The 17,138-nt window shown below is 39.9% G+C and overlaps 1 protein-coding gene across 3 annotated transcripts in view; it reads right to left on the bottom strand.

Moving 5' to 3' along the window:
• The window catches only part of LOC139646210 (protein FAM168A-like), a 51,482-nt gene extending 37,019 nt beyond the window's left edge, over positions 1–14,463 (bottom strand). For 2 of the 3 annotated variants that reach the window (XM_071522153.1, XM_071522154.1), the window contains exons 1-2: positions 14,358–14,463; positions 1,991–2,099 (exon numbers count right to left, since the gene is read on the bottom strand). In XM_071522153.1, the coding sequence (XP_071378254.1) occupies positions 1,991–2,067 (77 nt within the window). In that variant the 5' untranslated portion in view covers positions 2,068–2,099; positions 14,358–14,463. The remainder of the gene's footprint in view (positions 1–1,990; positions 2,100–14,357) is intronic. The other variant, XM_071522155.1, reaches the window with a different exon arrangement.
• Between the last annotated feature and the right edge of the window lie 2,675 nt (positions 14,464–17,138).

The raw sequence follows: 17,138 nt of genomic DNA, 5'->3' as shown, positions 1-17,138 counted from the left end.
TGGGCGTCTGCGTCATCGTTTTCAAAAGTCTCCGTTTCCGCCCGCAAACCCAAACGCAATCCCAGAGCTTTCAAACTAAAACGGGGTCAACAGTGTTTTCAAAAGTCTCCGTTTTAGGGGTCTGAAAAAACGCTGGAGTAGTGTGGACGCTAGGCGTAAACGTAGCAAAAGTTATGCGTTTTAAAACGAAAACGTATTAGTGTGGATGTGGCCTAAGTCTTGGCTTGTTGGTCTTGGAGTTGGTGTCGGCGTTCCTGGCCTCTGGCATAGAGGGCTCGGGGCGTGAAGCACTTAGTTCTCTAAGTTTGGATCTGCATCGTAGCTTCCAGCATGAAGCTCGGGGCATGAAGCACACAAGGTGACAAAGAACTCAGAGTTTTATAGTTGTTCCGAATTCCAAGGCGGGGTTTGCAGTGTAAAAAGGTTTTGGAGATTCCGCCTACATTTCTTTGTTCTGGAGACAGGCAACGCCCATGACAGAGAGACACATGAGGATCTCTCAACTACTTTAGTAACCAGCCTATGTAATGATAAAGTTTTAGAATAACACATTTGGATTTTACATACTCAACCAATTACTGTTGTCAATTGGTGAACATTATGAACCCTGTAAACAAACACTTATGGACTGCATAAAATCATTACATGAAACAACTTTCACTGTTCAAACTTTGCTGTGAACTGAGCTGTTTTTAGCAGAATAGCCTAGATACATAGGCTACTTTATAATCTTAATATTTAAATCACGAATACATAGTAACTTGTGGTGGTTGATATAGGGAAACAATGAAATAGAACGTAATTATCGATGTGGGGGTCAAGAATGGGTAAATATAATCAGACCTCAGGTAGCAGTGTGGTCCCAGGGGAATAACTGGGTCCAACTATTGGGAGGATAATTAAAACACTTAAGCATATCTGATTAACCAATTTTGTATATAATTCACACTATTCTAAAAACTCATTGGAGACATTAGGAAATACAAAGTAGAGAACAGGACTAAACCAAGAATGAAAAGAACTTATGGATTTAGGACTTTTATGGCTCTATCCAGAAAGGTGGGGGTTTCCTACAGAACTAAAAAGAGATGGGGGAGAAAGAAAATTCCTGCTCCTTTTGGTAACATGATACAAAATGTATTGAATTATGTAATGTGACCAATTGTCCAACATCAATTCAATAGTGTAGTTAATAGTAGTCAATAGGGCTGAACGATTTTCAAAAAATATCTAATTGCGATTATTTTGACTGATATTGCAATTGCGATATGATTTGCGATATTAGAGGGAATGACAATTTTTACATCATTATTCTCATTTTCATTGAAAAATGTATTAAAATCATTATGGTATGATTTTTGCGGGGATCTGTACCAAACAAAGATGTTTTCTTAAGTCTGTAGAATATGATGTGTAGGCCAGGACATCTCTGCAGCACCACAATATTTCATTTAAAATGCTATTTTGACACACATTTCGCCTTGAACAAATACTGCACCTCCTGCGATTTGAAAATTGCGGTAGGCCATATTGTGATTTCGATAAAATTTTGATTAATTGTTCAGCCCTAGTAGTCAATGTAGTCAATGTGGCTTGTGGATAAAACTTGTAAATTTCAGAAGAGTTGTCTGATCGGTGGAGGAGATCCCCCTTAGTCTTGGTCAGCATCAAGGTGACACTTTAGTAGCTTTAAAGGTGAAGGGTCATTTTTGTTCCTGGGAAAAAATGTTACTCAAGGGCCCATTTTGAGCTGCGGAGACCTGGTTGTGCTACACATATTAGTAAAGAAAGAGTTTCCAAAGAAGATTCACATTATATGGTGCGCACACCTTTACTTCACAGAAAACAGATCAAAGATCAAATATGAGTTGATATCATGCTTTCATATTAAATATTTCGAACCCAACAGAAACACAATGGATGCCTAGGATCAACACATTCAACACATTAGGGGTTGGGGAGTTAAAACACAACATTTTTCTACACTGACCTCTTCAGGTTCTGAGCACTTTCGGGTTGGTACAAGAAACTGAATTGGTCGGTGTGGAGCCCGCTCGCCATAGTCATGGCAATGCTAGTGAGGAAATGGCAACGTAAGTCTGTGAAATTAAAGAGCAAAGGAAATTTTAAGTGCAACAGCAGCAGATAAGCAAAAAAAGCAGGCAAATGTGATTGTAGCATAAACAGAGAAAGAGACAAGGAGAGAGTGAGAGAAGTCATGGCAGTTGGACCAAAGCAAAGGAAGGTCATAACAAAGGCATAAACAGAGCGTGACACCGGTGCAAATGAAGAACTGTTGGTGGGGGCGGAAGCGATGCATTCAAGCTGACACACTATGGGTAGTTTAAGGTTGCGATCACGCCTACATTTCAAAGTCTCTGGTCCAAACCATGTGCATTTTTGTGTTTAGTTCGTTGAGATTCGGTAGTAGTTTTGGTAACCTGTCATCCCGCCAGGTTAGAGATGTGGTCTGAAATAGCTGAATATGAGCATAAGGCTTCATTTCATTATGCTAGGTTTTCCAGGGGACTGCCCATTGTTCCGATGGCCCATTATTCCGAAAACCCAATAGTCCGAAAAATGTCCACCCATTGGACCAAAAGCCCGTTTGTCCAAAAGCCCGTTTGTCCGACAGCCCGTTATCCCGGAGGTGGTTAGGTTGAGGCATGGGGTCACTGAGGTTAGGGTTAGAGCAAGCTTACGGTCAAGGCTGTCAGAAGCCACGGTTGTGGATGGAGCCAGGCATGGCGTTTTCGGACTATCAGGGTTTCGGAATAATGGGCCGTGGGAACAATGGCATGGCGCCGCTGTCCAAGCATGAGGAACTGCTAGCTATCAGATGTCAACATCCGTCTCCTTATACCCATAAAACCTTGCATTTTGGAGTCGTTTCCTGTAGTTGCACAGATTACATTCTCACTCCCAACGAACAGCATTGTAGTTCTCTTGGAAGAGGACTGAGTCCCACATTTTCAGGCGTCTGGATGCAGTTATTTGGTGCGTACAAGTTTGAATGGCATTTGACTAACCCTAACCCAAACAAACTGAACTAAAGCGTAAAGAGTAAATGCTCCAGAGTTCAAATAAACCTCTCTAAACATGCTTGGTGTGAACACACCCTATGAAACGTATCATGCCACTGGAGTGTATGGATAGCATATGGATAGTTTAATTCCTCATAGTATACTTGGACCCACAAGCTAATTTATTTTGCAGCATCCTCGTCATGACCTTCAATGGAACAGCAATGACCTACACTACTGTAACCTAATCTTCAGCTGTAACCTCACACAAAAATCAAATCCAGCTCTGAGTGACAAACCTGACCCTGTCAATACATCCCTCCAACACACACACAAAACCCACAAACCTTTGGTAACTATATAATGCCTTGAGATTCCCCACAGACAACTTGTCTTATAACAGAGTTCTATCTTTTCAGTCTTTTTCCCCACTCATTTTCTGGCGAAGCCTCATCCGGCATCTCAGCCCTTGGGCTAACCTTTTGATAAATGCGGAATGTGCGGAGATGACTGGAGTGTGGCAATTCCTCTCTAAAGATTTCTGCTTTATTGGAGAGCACACAGTGGAGAATGACAGGAAAGATTGGAGTGATAGAGGGGATGACGTGGGACAAAGGTCATGTGCCAGATTTGAACCAAAGACACTGAGAGAACACAGTGAACACCTTTGTTCGAGCTCCACTGCCAGCGTTGCGTCAATCTGACGTTCTCCCTGCTCCACAGGGTGCGTGGCGTTGTGAATGGATACCAGAAAACAACCAATATCAGCTTTCTCTTTATTTCAGTGAGGGAGAACGCGCGGATCAGATCGAGAATTGAACCTCTGCAATTTTTTAGCTTTGACGCAGCCATCGGACACAATGCGACAACGCGAACGTAATGCAAGCAGTGGAGCATCTTTCAGTGCTTTTAAAGGAATCAGTCGATGGTCAAGCCACCAATAAAAACCTCGCCAATTGTCACCATCAACAGAAATGCATTGTATAGGATCACAAAGTCCTGTCACGAAGGCCCCACATATTCCACATGGAGGTTAGGGATGAATGACCTTCCACCTGCGTTACAAATGATCCTGGGTGATAACTGGATAGAGCAAAAATGCTTAAAATCTAGGTATGAATGCACCCAAGTCGGATTGAAGATCTGATCACCCGAACCATCTCCTGGGAAGGTAAGAGGCAAATTTGCCGACTTTAACCACAACAAACGTTCATGCATGTACCCAACCAAGAATTGCACGCAAATCAGACAGGTGGCAGGCAGCTTGGATAGCAACATACTTGTCCAAAATGGATACTTCTGGGTGGGAAACAAGCAAGATGAGGCGTTTACTGTCAATTAGAAGTGATGATTATATTACTATATGAAGTAGCGTACATGGAAATCTGCATTTTGGTGAGGAAAATCAGATTTCGATATGTAGACGCATTGTAATGTCAGGTGCAAATGTAGCACCAGCTAAATCATATCCAAACATACTACGGACACAAGATGCATCCATTCTCGCTTTCTTTTTGTTGTATTCATTGAGCCAAATGAAAGTTTACATTGAAGACTCCACCAGGCAGCATGACTCTCATCTCCTCCTCATTTTCTTTCCCTCCAGAGCAGAGCCAAGGGAAAGTCAGTCACGGTCATTTTCAAACCCATTAGCACTTGGAGCTGAGCTGTTGGTCTGACCTATGAGCAACACGCAAGTTAGGCCTTCTGCCATCTTTGCGACATGTCTTGGGGGGGCGTTCGGCAGTACACATTTCCAAGGAATACACGGGCATTCCACTCTGCTTATTACAGAGGACAAGAGAATAACAGATCCCCCATACAAAAGTGTCTGTATCAAATTGGGTCAAACTGAAGCACTCCAACAACAGCCCATAATACTCTCAGTATACTCTCAATAGTGTCAGGTAGAATCACACTTCTGTGTCTCTCTTGGCTAAGGAAACTTGGCATGTGCCAGGTTGAGAAGACCCTGTTAACCCTGTTTTATAGGGCTTATGTTGAATCAGTACTTGCTTTTTCAATTATTTGTTGCTATAGTAATCTTGGAATTAGAGAGAAGAAACAATCTCCTGTAATTTACAGCAGTGGTTCTCAATGTGGGGTCCGGGGACCACCAGGGGTCCTTGAGAGGGTTTCAGGGGGTCCCCAGCAACTGTTAAACTTCAGCATTATTTAATTTACAAGAAGTTAACACAATTAGAGAATTTAGACAAATGACTGTTTTGATCATAGTTTCTCTGTTATCTCTCTACCTACAATACAGATAAGTCATGGAATTCTGGACAAAATCAGATCTAAAAATACAAATATTCTCAGATTTAGGTAGAGAAAAAATCTCATCAAATGGGGGTCCGTTGCCCCAATGTGTACTAATTTAAGGGTCTTTGATATGAAAAAGGTTGAGAATCACCTATTCAAATCGGACAGATACAAAATATACATTTAAAAAGTATCTGAGATGGCATCTTTGTGGCTAGGCAACTGACAGTAAAACATTTATTTGACAAATCTTGTATCTCCCATGCCTAGTATCTTAGCCTTGATATGTTTGAGCTAATCTCTTAACCTCCATGTTTATCAATGGTAGATCCCATCATCCCTGTCGAAGTTCTTAAAATGTTCTATTAATGTTTGCCATGTTGTCTGTCTTGTGATGACAGTTGATGATGTCAAATCTATAAACACCAAACCCAAATCTGTGTAAAGCCTGACATCTAATGGTAAAAAGCATGCTACTGAAATTGCCATCTGCTACTGGCTGATCTTTGGTACCAATACTACCTACTAAAAAAAAAAAACATTCAGAAATGTAAAAAAAAGAAAAAAAAAGAATAGAAATTAGAACTGTTAATGAAATTACTGAACACTCACTCTAGACCCTTTAAGAATAGAATTTACTGTAGATGCAGTTGGGACAGCCAAGAAAATAACAATCACTAATTGTGTAATACAATGAACATACAGTAATTTGGCAATTAAAGGAATACTCCAACTCACACTTTTACTCTCTCTGTCTCTCTCTCTCTCTCTCTCACACACACACACACACACACTAATACACAATCATTCACAGGTAATGAGCCAAAGTAATAATTAAAAAGGATTTTTGATCATGATTATAAGAGCCTTCTACTGTATCCGACTGGCATGATGCCCAAGTCAGATTTGTCTTACAGTGTGCTTTTATTGGATTTATTAGGCTACTGTTTTGTGGGTTTTGGTTTGTCTCTCTCTCTCTTTCCGTCTCTCTGAGCTAAGCTGAACAAGACTTGAAGGAGGACTCTGAAGGGAATGATGGAGCGGAGCAAAGGAACCGAAGCTCTATCTTTGTAGAGTTGGGTCATATAATATAAATCCTGCTTTGTTCACTCTCGGTTTGGAGAACCGAAGACGCTTGAAACTCTTCTCCTCAATATTGAAAATCATCCCCCAGTCAGCCACACTTCTCGCCTCAGTCAGGGCATACACACAACGCAGTGTGTACGTGTGTGTGTGTGGTTATCTCTCTGTATCCTCTGCCTAAGGCGGAATCAGGGAGGTTGGCCCAGGGGACAACTGGGGTGAAAGAGAGTTCACATTCCCTCATACATGGCTTGCCATCATGAAGACTCCATCGAGCCAGTCAGGCACTTTCCTCTGACCAAACCCTTCCACTTCATGTCCTTTGACCACTGGATAGCCGTGGTTCACTCTCAAACTCCGGCCACAGGTCATATACTGCAGTACACTATGTGCATATCCATATCAGGATTCATGCATACAGGATCTAGACTACTCAGAGTGGCAGCAGAGCTTGGTTCTTAAGTTTTAATCAGAGTGTAGTAGTGGTACACTAGCGTTCGACTAAAATGGGTTTTTGAAGGCTGGTACTTCAAATATGAACATATTCAGGCCAAAATAATTCCAAAAAATGACAAGCATTTAGTGTTTCCCCCCAGTGTTTTATTCTGGGAAGGGATGATTCTAGGGAAGGGATGATTCAATTCTACAATAAATACGTAATCAATCAAACTGCATCATGCGGACAATATGGTGTACAATAACAAAGTTCCATTCACAGCCTTAACATGGCAACAGTTGGCCAGCTCCCAGCATGCACTAGCCAACGTGCCAAATCTAAACCAACATATAGGCCCTACTACCTCTGCGCTGTCAAGGGGTTTGTAAGAACTATTTCAAGACTCGAACATTTACAATTCAGGGGCCGGATTCACCAATGTGTTCTTAAGATAGGTCTTAAGAAATGACATAAGAGGAAAATTTAGGAAGTTCTTAAGAAGTCTCTTAAGTGCAATTCCTCAGTATTTTCTTAGTAACAGTCTCATTTCTTACGAATATCTTTAATTTTCCTACTTAAGAACTTATCAAAATAGGGCCTGAATTAATTCTGGTTAATAAACTTTAGGATTACTACCATTGAGGCTAGGAGACAAGGCTAGGAGGCTAGGAGACAAGGCTAGGAAGCAACCCAAAGTGCTTCCATCTACAAAACAATTGGGGAAAAACCTATTTAGGGCAAGTACAACTAATGAAGTATATGAAAAGATTTAAACATTGGTTGCTGTTGGTAACTGTAAAATTTGCTAGCTTAATTTCAACAGACATGAGACAGAGGCCTACCTGGCCCTACACCAAATAAAGCTTTACAATAAATGTTCATCTTAATGTTAGGTGCAGGGGAACCTATGAAGACTTTGAACTATAACCTACTTGTCTAAAATGTGTTTAAATATATGATATTGGAGGCTTACCTTTTCACTGTAGGAATTTTAAGAAAGCTGAAGGGCTTTCTTAAAGTTAAGAAAATAATCAAGAACAAATTTGAGAACTTTCATTTCAAGAATACCATTTATTCCTAAGTTTTTCTTAGGAAGAAACATAAGAAGAAAGTTAAGAAAATATATAAGAACTGTTTTTGAGAATAGCATTTTTTCCTTTTTTTTTTTCCTTAAGACTAAAGTTAAGAAAAAAAATGGCACTTGAGAAGATTTTTTTTCTTAAGAGGGTTTTGTGAATCCGGCCCCAGGCATTTAGCCGACTTATCCAGAGCGATGAGTGAGCAGATACTGGGGTTCCGTGTCTTGCTCAAGAACACTTCGACAGGAATGTCTGCTGAGTAAGGATTAATTCCGTGAGCTGCCTTTTATGGGACGGTCCCTCTAACCACCGGGCCACTTTGCCGCCAACAAGTTACAAGCTGAACCAAGGAACCTAATGTTTCTCAAGCAACAGGACCATCCCGATTTAAAGCTTGATTCCTGACAGGCTGGAGTGTTGCAAGTCGGAGGAGCGAGGTGTGCATCATATTTGCTGACCGGTTGCCAAATCCCCAGCAGGGGCGACTGGTTCCAGTATTAATCACAGCTGTGATTTGCCGGGAGCGGTGGGTGTTTATTTAAATCGTGTGTATGCTGATCTGCGATAAAGGGGAACTGAGAGAGCTTTGTGTGCACGTTGCCTTGGAAGTAGCACCTCGGGCTACCTAAGCAATGTCAAGCAAAGACGTCAGCTGAACATAATCTTAAGGCACGCATCCACTCCTTGAGGTATCTTACGGTTTATGAAAATTGCTTGACAATTGAAAATAAAACAACCGGGTCTATAATCGTAGACGATAAGTGAGGTAAGATGGCCGTGAATACCCTCCTACAAAAACGGGGACTTGAAATAGAAGACGGGCCGAGATTAGTTGTGGCTATGTGATTTAAGGGGCCTGCCGTGGCTTAGGGAGCTCAATGTAACCCAGCAGGGAAGAAAACAAAGAGAGTCATACAAATGGAATAATAGAGCATGATATAAATAAAAACCGCAGAAGGGGGAGAAGAGAAAGGGAGAGAAAATCTCCACCTCCCACTTGTATCTTTAAAGACAGAGAGACAAGGGATTTGCTCCGTTGGGTCGTAGCCCCAGGCGTGTCGGTTCATCGCTCTTTCTCTCTCTCCGTCTCTGCTTTTAAATTGGTGGGTAGGACGGCAGAAGAAGGCTAAACCTCTGGAATGCCCAGCTTGAAGTTCCTCCAGGGTTTTTTTTTGGGGAGACGCAAAAGTAAAAATGACTTGCCTGAACGCCGATTGAACGTTTCATCACAGTGAATACTGGCCTTGCTCATCTCTTCTGAAAGGCCTCAGATGACGTTCCTGATCCATGACTTTGTGCTGACGTTGGTGTTAGTCGTGAAGGAGTCATTCCTATGTTCCCAGGGTCCTAGGTTCCCAGGGTCCTATGTTCCCCAGCTCTATATAGCACATAATGGGAACCTGAAAAAGATGTTCCCCAGCTCTGTATTTGCTTAATATGGTTAGTTGGGGTTAGGGTTAGGGTTTAGGGTTAGGTTGGTTGTATGTAGATGTTTACCCAGAGCTCTGACCACAACTGTTCCACATAACAGAAGGGCTTTTTTAGGGTTAAACATAGGACCGTGGTAACATAGGACCCTGGGAGAGCACATATGTAGAACTGGGGAACATAGGACCCTGGGAACATAGGACCCTTTGTCATGTTCCCATTATGTGCCATATAAATCTGGGGAACATAGGACCCTGGGAACAAAGATACGCTCCCATGGTGAACAACTGAATTCCCCTTCTTTTGAGGCTTTTGTTGAGCATTTTTAATTTAAAACATTTGTTGTTTTCCATTAGTTGCATCATCTACTTAATGATTTATGGACCATAAATTAGGGTGAATTCGGCAAGTGGGGCATCGTACAAAATGGGACACCTCAAGCTTTTTTGGTATATTTGTTTGACTGGTAAATAAAAATCAACATTAATGTGACTGACCAATAGCAGTATGATCAAAATCACATGGCATGGTTGTTAAGAGGGGGGTGGGGAGCAAACTTCAGAAAGGAAGCGGACTCCCAAAGCACAAAATATCTGTGACATAACTTGGGCTTGGGCGATATCTAAAATTTGATATCGCAATGCTGTCCCACCAAAAATATCGCAAGTTTTTTTTTTTTTTCATTTCGGTATTTTCTTTTATTTCTTCTAAACTACATGAAATTTCTAGGCTATTAACAGGCTAGAAATTTGATCTTACTATTCAAGCATTGGAGGAAACAATGGTGATATTCATTACCACCGAAAATATCGCAATATTCAATATCTTCGAATATCGGCCCATGTCTAAAGGCCATAATTGCACTGTGCCAAAACTTGTCATAAAAGTGCATAATATTTAGAGAAGTATTTTTTTAAATATTACAAGATAATGTTGTTTACGAATTTTGCCACTTTATCAGACCTAGCTAAGTCGGACAGCCCGTTTTTAATAAAGTAGGATAGAAATTTGAAATGATCACAAACCTCCTTTGAGACCTGTCAACCTGAAGCAGGAAGAGAAATCCTTAAAAATCCTTAAAGTAAAATGTTAGCTTAGCTTAACACTAGCTGTACGGTTACGTGTGGATGTCATCTAGCAAGGACTGTCTTTTCTTTTAGGCTAACCAAGGCTGACTGAGGCGAAGAGCTACTTCAGTTAATTGAGTTTAAATGTTACTGAATTGAAATGAAGTGTTACTGAAGAGAAATGAAGTCTTATTGACGTTAAACGTAACGAGATGATATCGAAATGGGTCTCTTATGTGCGGCCAGATTTTGTGGAAGGGACAAATGAATAATCTGTTTTTGTTGTTTTATTTTTATTAACAAAACTCAGCATTGTTTTTTCTGGTCTCCTACCTCCCTCTTTTGTCTCTCCCCATATTTGATTTGTCAAAACCTCTCCCAACTCCATATATACACACCTACCTTTCTCAGCCTGTACAAAGTTCTAGAAACCTACAATTGTTGTAATGAATAAAAAAAATTTAGAAGGATTTCGGGAAGGAAAGAGGAAAATTTTACATGTGCATAATGATATAAAACCTCTTCTTATCAATATCTCTATTGATATATGTCTCTGGTAATTTAAATCCCTGTTATCCCTAAATAAAGAATTTTTTTAAAAAAAGTATGTTTTGGATCTAGCTCTGAAGTTCAGATTCATCACTTCCTGTGTGGAGAAGATTTCCCACCAGTGTCCATAACGACACCAGAATTTAATTTGGGCAAATAGGGCAAATCCAGGGAGCATCAATCAAAGGGGGATGGGACGCTCCTCTCTGCTGCAGCCTCACTTTGAGGTTTAGAAGATAAGACGGCTGGATTTTTACATAAAAGTCTTGCCTGGTGCAGCTTTAACTGTTTCATTCTAGCACTAGTGAAAAACACAGCCAATCCCTGTATGTCCCTGTATGAACAGCTCGGGGGGGGGGGGGGGGACCATACTGAAATTGCAGAGTGAGGCTTTAAAAATTTACAGTTTGACATTAACTTGGGAAGCACAAGGTTGCCAACAGAAATTTGTGTCATGCGTTTGAAGTCCATTGTTGGGTAGTTGCTGTGTGAGTCTAAGGCAAGCAATGTTCCAGATAGGATTCAATCTCTTTCCACCACAAGCTTGATTCATATGTCCAGCTTGCCAGGCTTGTAAATTGCACTACTCAAGACAAATAAGTTGAATTTATACTGTTTTAAAGATGTACAATTGTTTTGGCCACTGATTAAAAAATTGGTACTAGATTGGTACTAGTGAAGGGAAAAAATAGCGCATCAAAAGTTATGCATTACATGTTTTTAAAGCACATTTATAAGGACACAGAAACGCTCTACAAACACAACAATACTCCTTTTCCCAATGCCAAGTGGTCCATTCAAATTTTAGAACGATAAGTTAGCAAAGCTCTTTGTCCTATGTTTCCTTCAGTGGCGTAATGCTGCACACGGATCTGCCATCAGCTAGAACAGAACACCAGATTCTCAGGCTTTTGTCTCAATAAGGCCCTCTAGAGAGATGTCAAATATAGGCCGAGCTCTTAAAGGAGTACACTAAGTTTAGCATGCTTACGTGTTAGCGCGGGGCACCGGAGCCAACGATCTACCGGGGGACACGTGGATGATTTTGGTGTCTGTTTCTCATCGCTTCACAGCAAACTTGGCCAGCGGGACAATCTATCAAAAACTTACGTGTATTCCTTGAGTTAGTGTTGTGTCCATGCCCACTGAAAAGATCCACCCAGTTTCTTGTCAAACTAAGCTTTTAACCTTTCAACTTTTTATACATGAAACTAGTCTTTCCTAGTTTTTTTTACTTGCCATTACTGACAGCGGGGTGGCGTAATGAGTCGGGAGACTGTCCTTTAATCAGAGGACTGGGTTCAAGTGGACCAGTGATTCTCAACCTTTTTCATATCAAGGACCCTGTAATTTAGTCCACATCGAGGCCACGAACCCCCATTTGATGAGATTTTGTCTCTTGGACCCAAATCTGTGAATATTTTTAATGTTAGATATGATTTTCTCCAGAATCCCATGACTATCTGTATTGTAGGTAGAAAACAAGATAACAGTGAAACTATTATCAAAATAGTAATTCTTCTACATTCTCCAATTGTGTTAACTTCTTGTAAATTCATCACCATTCATCAATTTGACTGGGGACCCCCTTGAACCCCCTCAAGGACCCCTGGTGCATCCAAAACTAACTCACAGATGCCAACTCTTATTGGTAGTGCAGTTTGATAGATTGAATGGAACTTGAAATGCATTTTTACCTGCTGTCCTTAACAAAAAACAAATTAAAAAAATCACTATAATATTCCTATTGGGACTTGTGGTACTCAACAGTGATTTTATAGTGGCCTTGATTATATTTTTCATCTCCTATGATATCACTAATATTCCTATAGGGAATTAAAGTGTGTCTGTGGTACCCAAATGTGACTTTATGGTGACCCAATCATACCTTTTTTTTTTTTATATCTCATATGGTATCACTATATTCTTATAATATTCCTGTAGGGCAGCGGTTCTCAACGTGGGGGTCCGGGGACCACCAGGGGCCCTTGAGGGGGTTCCAGGGGGTCCCCAGCAAATTGATAAATTATTAAACTTCACCATAATTTAATTTACAAGAAGTTAACACAGTTAGAGAATGTAGAAGAATGACTGTTTTGATCATAGTTTCTAGGTTCTGGACAAAAATCATCTTACAATAAAAATATTTCCAAAAAACAAATTATCATCAAATAATGTGGACTGAATTAGGGGTCCTTGATATGAAAAAGGTTGAGAATCACTGCTGTAGGGACTTGCAGTTTTGCTGTGATATCTTGTATCTAAAATGCATTATAGGATTCCTATTAGTTCCTCACTTGCTCTTTCTGGTATGCGGGTGTAGTGGTGGAAATACAGTAATTCACTCGGCATTTCACTTGCCTTTAAAATGGTCACACACTGTGAAAACTACCGACACCATTTTGAGCCGCACGTCTCTGCTGCTGCTGTTGGGGGGGAAAAATGTTCAGTATAGCCGCTCATCCAGACCCGGTCCTGTTTTTACTGATGCATCCAAAGGGATTCAGTCGCCTTTACATGTATATTAATGAGCACTCCAACCTCAACTGTCACACACATAAGCCCCAGTCCGGACCGGTTGTACCTGGGACGTCCCTAGCCCTGATACGTAGGGTACTGTTCTCTATTTTATGGAGAGGAATTCACGCCAAACACCATTCAAAAATCTGGCAATTTAATGTGACCTTGATTAACGCAAGGTATAAACCCGACAAAATATAACTCAAGATGTTTTTCTGAATTAGTGGCTTCCACTATTCATTTCGGCAGACATATAATCCACCAAGAAGCACTTTATTTCAATAAAATTTCTACTTTTTGAATTGGTGCGCACTGCTCGGTACCGCCCTCAGTGGTGTATTTTGGTAGAAGAATGTGGGAATAACAGACAAACCAAGCTGATGTTTTATTAAAATAAAATGCATATCGGTTGATTATATGTATGCCGAATTGAAGAGCGGTTGCTAGCTATTCAGAAAACGTCTTAAGTGATATCCTATGGGGTATGTACTCATGCCGACAAGCAAGGCCACGTTAAATTGCCAGATTTTTAATGCAGTTTGGCATGACGTATCTTCATACGAGAGTATTGCACGTATCGGGGCTAGGGACGTCCAGTAATGCGAACAAATTGTTGTGAGGTCGTCAGTGATTTTAGCCCGTCCGAATCTGCCGTGTCCGTCGTTTGTAAAGTAAAAGGATCCGCTGCATTATCTTGTACCTGCATTTGGTCACGTTTTACAAAAATATAATATCAACCTTGTCACCTGGCTTGCTGCGCATCTATAGTAGCCTAGACTGGACTCATTTCCACTCTGCATGTCCCATCTTTTTTTTTTTATATTTGCACTGAAATAGCCTACATTTGCACCATCCTAGGAGACAACATCTGTTTCCAACACAAGAAACATAACGTGGAAATCACACTCACCCCAATGTGTAAAGGGATGTTGTTGTCGCGTTGCACCGTGTCTTATATATTCCAAGTTCAGTGTAATAGACAGTATTTCCTTTCGTTTAATGCTGGCGGGTCCCTCCACTAGTGTCAAGCCCTCCACAATACACACAGACAACATCCGCTCATACATTTAAAAACAAGAGCCATTTGAAACGCCATGCACCGTAGTACAGCACAATGTTGCTATCGTCCATTTGTCAGCTGTAGTTTCATTCATATATATTTTAATGATTCTTCTGACTATTTTGATGTGATATTCCCCCAATACTTACTTTAGATGTTGTGGCCACTCTTATGCGCAATTTTACTTCAAAATCACTAAACTTCCGGTCTTATTCTAGCTAAATCTAGCTAGCTTGACGCTGCTGTGTTCTCGAAGGTTTGTTTAGCTGCGCCAAGTTAGCTAGAGTTAGTCAGACTAAGACCAGAAACAAACAGTTTTGCCTTCAAAGTAAAAGCGGGAAATTTATACAGGCCTATATTGCTATGTAAATACGTCGTGAAAAGTTCAATAAAAACAACACTTACTTTCTTCAATTACTAAAGATTGTCCCTCACATTTATTGTTTATTTTCATTTTGGAACTTTGTATCACTCAAAAAACGTTTTCAATAATGGTTTTAGTTTGAAGGTTGTGGCCGGAAATCCTATTTTGTTATTCTGGCTAGCTTGACAGTGGTGGTTTGCTTCACTGGTTTGTCCAAAGCAGCGTAGTTAGTGACATCCAGATTCATACACAGTGGGGGATGGGAATATACAGTGAAGGGCTGGAGGGGAGGACTTTTATTTTCTCCAGCGGTATGCACAGAATCCGTGGGGAATACTGCCACACATCTGCAAAAGGGTACTTCCGAAGTTTTTTTGTGTCATCTCTAGTGTCTTTTGAGAAAATGATTAGGAGTTATGAACTATTTCTAAATATAGCCTTTATGAGAAAGTCCCTTTGGAATTCAATAGGTGCTTGTTGGGGTCCCATCGTGCTCCAGCTGTGATACAGAGTTAAATAAAATGGTGGGTGAACTCCAGTCAGCGATCATCACAAGGCAAACAACCAGCATGAACAACAATCAATTATGAAATAAACAATTATGTTAAAAAAAAAATCGTATTTTTTCCAAAGACATTGTTTATATAACATCTCAGTTTGATACTATTTATATCAAATATATGTATATTATATATACATATATATTGATGTAAAAATTTATGTCAACCTAAAAAACACAGAAGAACAAAATAACTTGCATCAGTTTGATACTACTTTTTTGTGATTTAGAAAATCAAGCATGAAATCACATAATATAGAATACAACATAGACACAAAATAATAAAGAAAACGAAAAAGAAAATAATTTTAAAACAGCACAAATAAAAATAAATAAATTGATAATAAAGCAACAATTTCAAAACTTATTCTCCATCACTACCCCACATGATTTTTCAAGAGCATTTTTTCTATATATTTGTATATGTTCTATATTTCTTCTAGTATATTTCTTCTATACATACAGTATATACACATACAGACACATACATACATATGTATAAGAATGTAAAATATTGTTCTACTGTATATAAGTGAGGTTGTTGGATGCACTGTACATTCAAGATGACCATGTGCATAACATCAGAATTAACATTTGTACCCATGTCAATTGCACATTCTACATATGTTTGACTAATTCAGCTGCATGTGCAATGCATCAACAGTTTGCGTGATACAAATTATTATGAAGTATACTATACTGTGTATTAACCTCATAAAGATTTACATCAGCCCAAGAAGAAAATAGTAATTTCGGGAATATACATTAGGCCGATGCTATTTAGCCTATATACTCAAAGTACAGTACAATACAGCAACTGTGTTAGAAATATAGGCTAATGTTTATCTCAGAGATCATCATTGAACGTCAATTCATCATTCCTGTTTAAAAATGTTATATTTTAGCAGAATGATGTCCTTTCCTTGACCGAGCAAAATTCTGTAAAAGTCATAGAAAACATTTGTCTAGTATAACAGCCAATAATCAATGATACAACTTTATGCATAAGCCAACTTCTGAATCTGATAGCCTTTTTAGTGCCATAGTCGGCTTTGTCCGTAAGGGAAAATCTTCAACCAACTCCTTTTTACATGTGCAGGCAGTCACTGGAAGGATAGGGATCCCTGTGTATTTTCCCTGACAGATAAAGAGACAATGGAGAAAGTCAAGATCCACATCAAGAACAAGACAAACTGCTGCTGGTCCAAGACTAGACAAGAACAAAACTTTTCGAAGGAAGGACTGAACTCGATTACTAACAGTTCCACAACACCCCCATGAGTATTTGTAGACATTAACTTTAATCAACTGTAGTAGTAATTAGGCCTACTTCCACTACGACTACTACTACTACTACTACTACTATTACTAACCTAGTGCTACTACTACTACTAGTACTGTTTTAGGTGTGACCTAATTGGAGAGGGCTGGAGCCTTGGAACATTCAGTGTTGGATATGAGGCAGTGGAATTAGGGAAAGGAGACAGCAGATTCAACAAAAAGGAGATTTATTGTGGCTTGGACATTCCCTTTAACGTCATTAAGTGGTGGGTTAGAGCACACAACCAGAGAAATCCATATAGAAACAGTCATGTATTTTCTACAAATACATAATTAAACTCAAAGTCTCAGTTGGCATTGAATGGAATTAGACTGATTTCCAAACATACACAGACAATACATCAGCTAAACACTGGAATTAGCCATA

The sequence above is a fragment of the Centroberyx affinis genome, unplaced genomic scaffold (assembly GCF_046629955.1).
Source record: "Centroberyx affinis isolate AG114_WGS23_722 - 3 ecotype Tasmania unplaced genomic scaffold, CSIRO-AGI_Caff_v1 ptg000960l_1, whole genome shotgun sequence".
NCBI lineage: Eukaryota > Metazoa > Chordata > Actinopteri > Beryciformes > Berycidae > Centroberyx > Centroberyx affinis.
The sequence above is the reverse complement of the archived record's forward strand: the minus strand, read 5'-3'. Positions and strand labels throughout refer to the sequence as shown.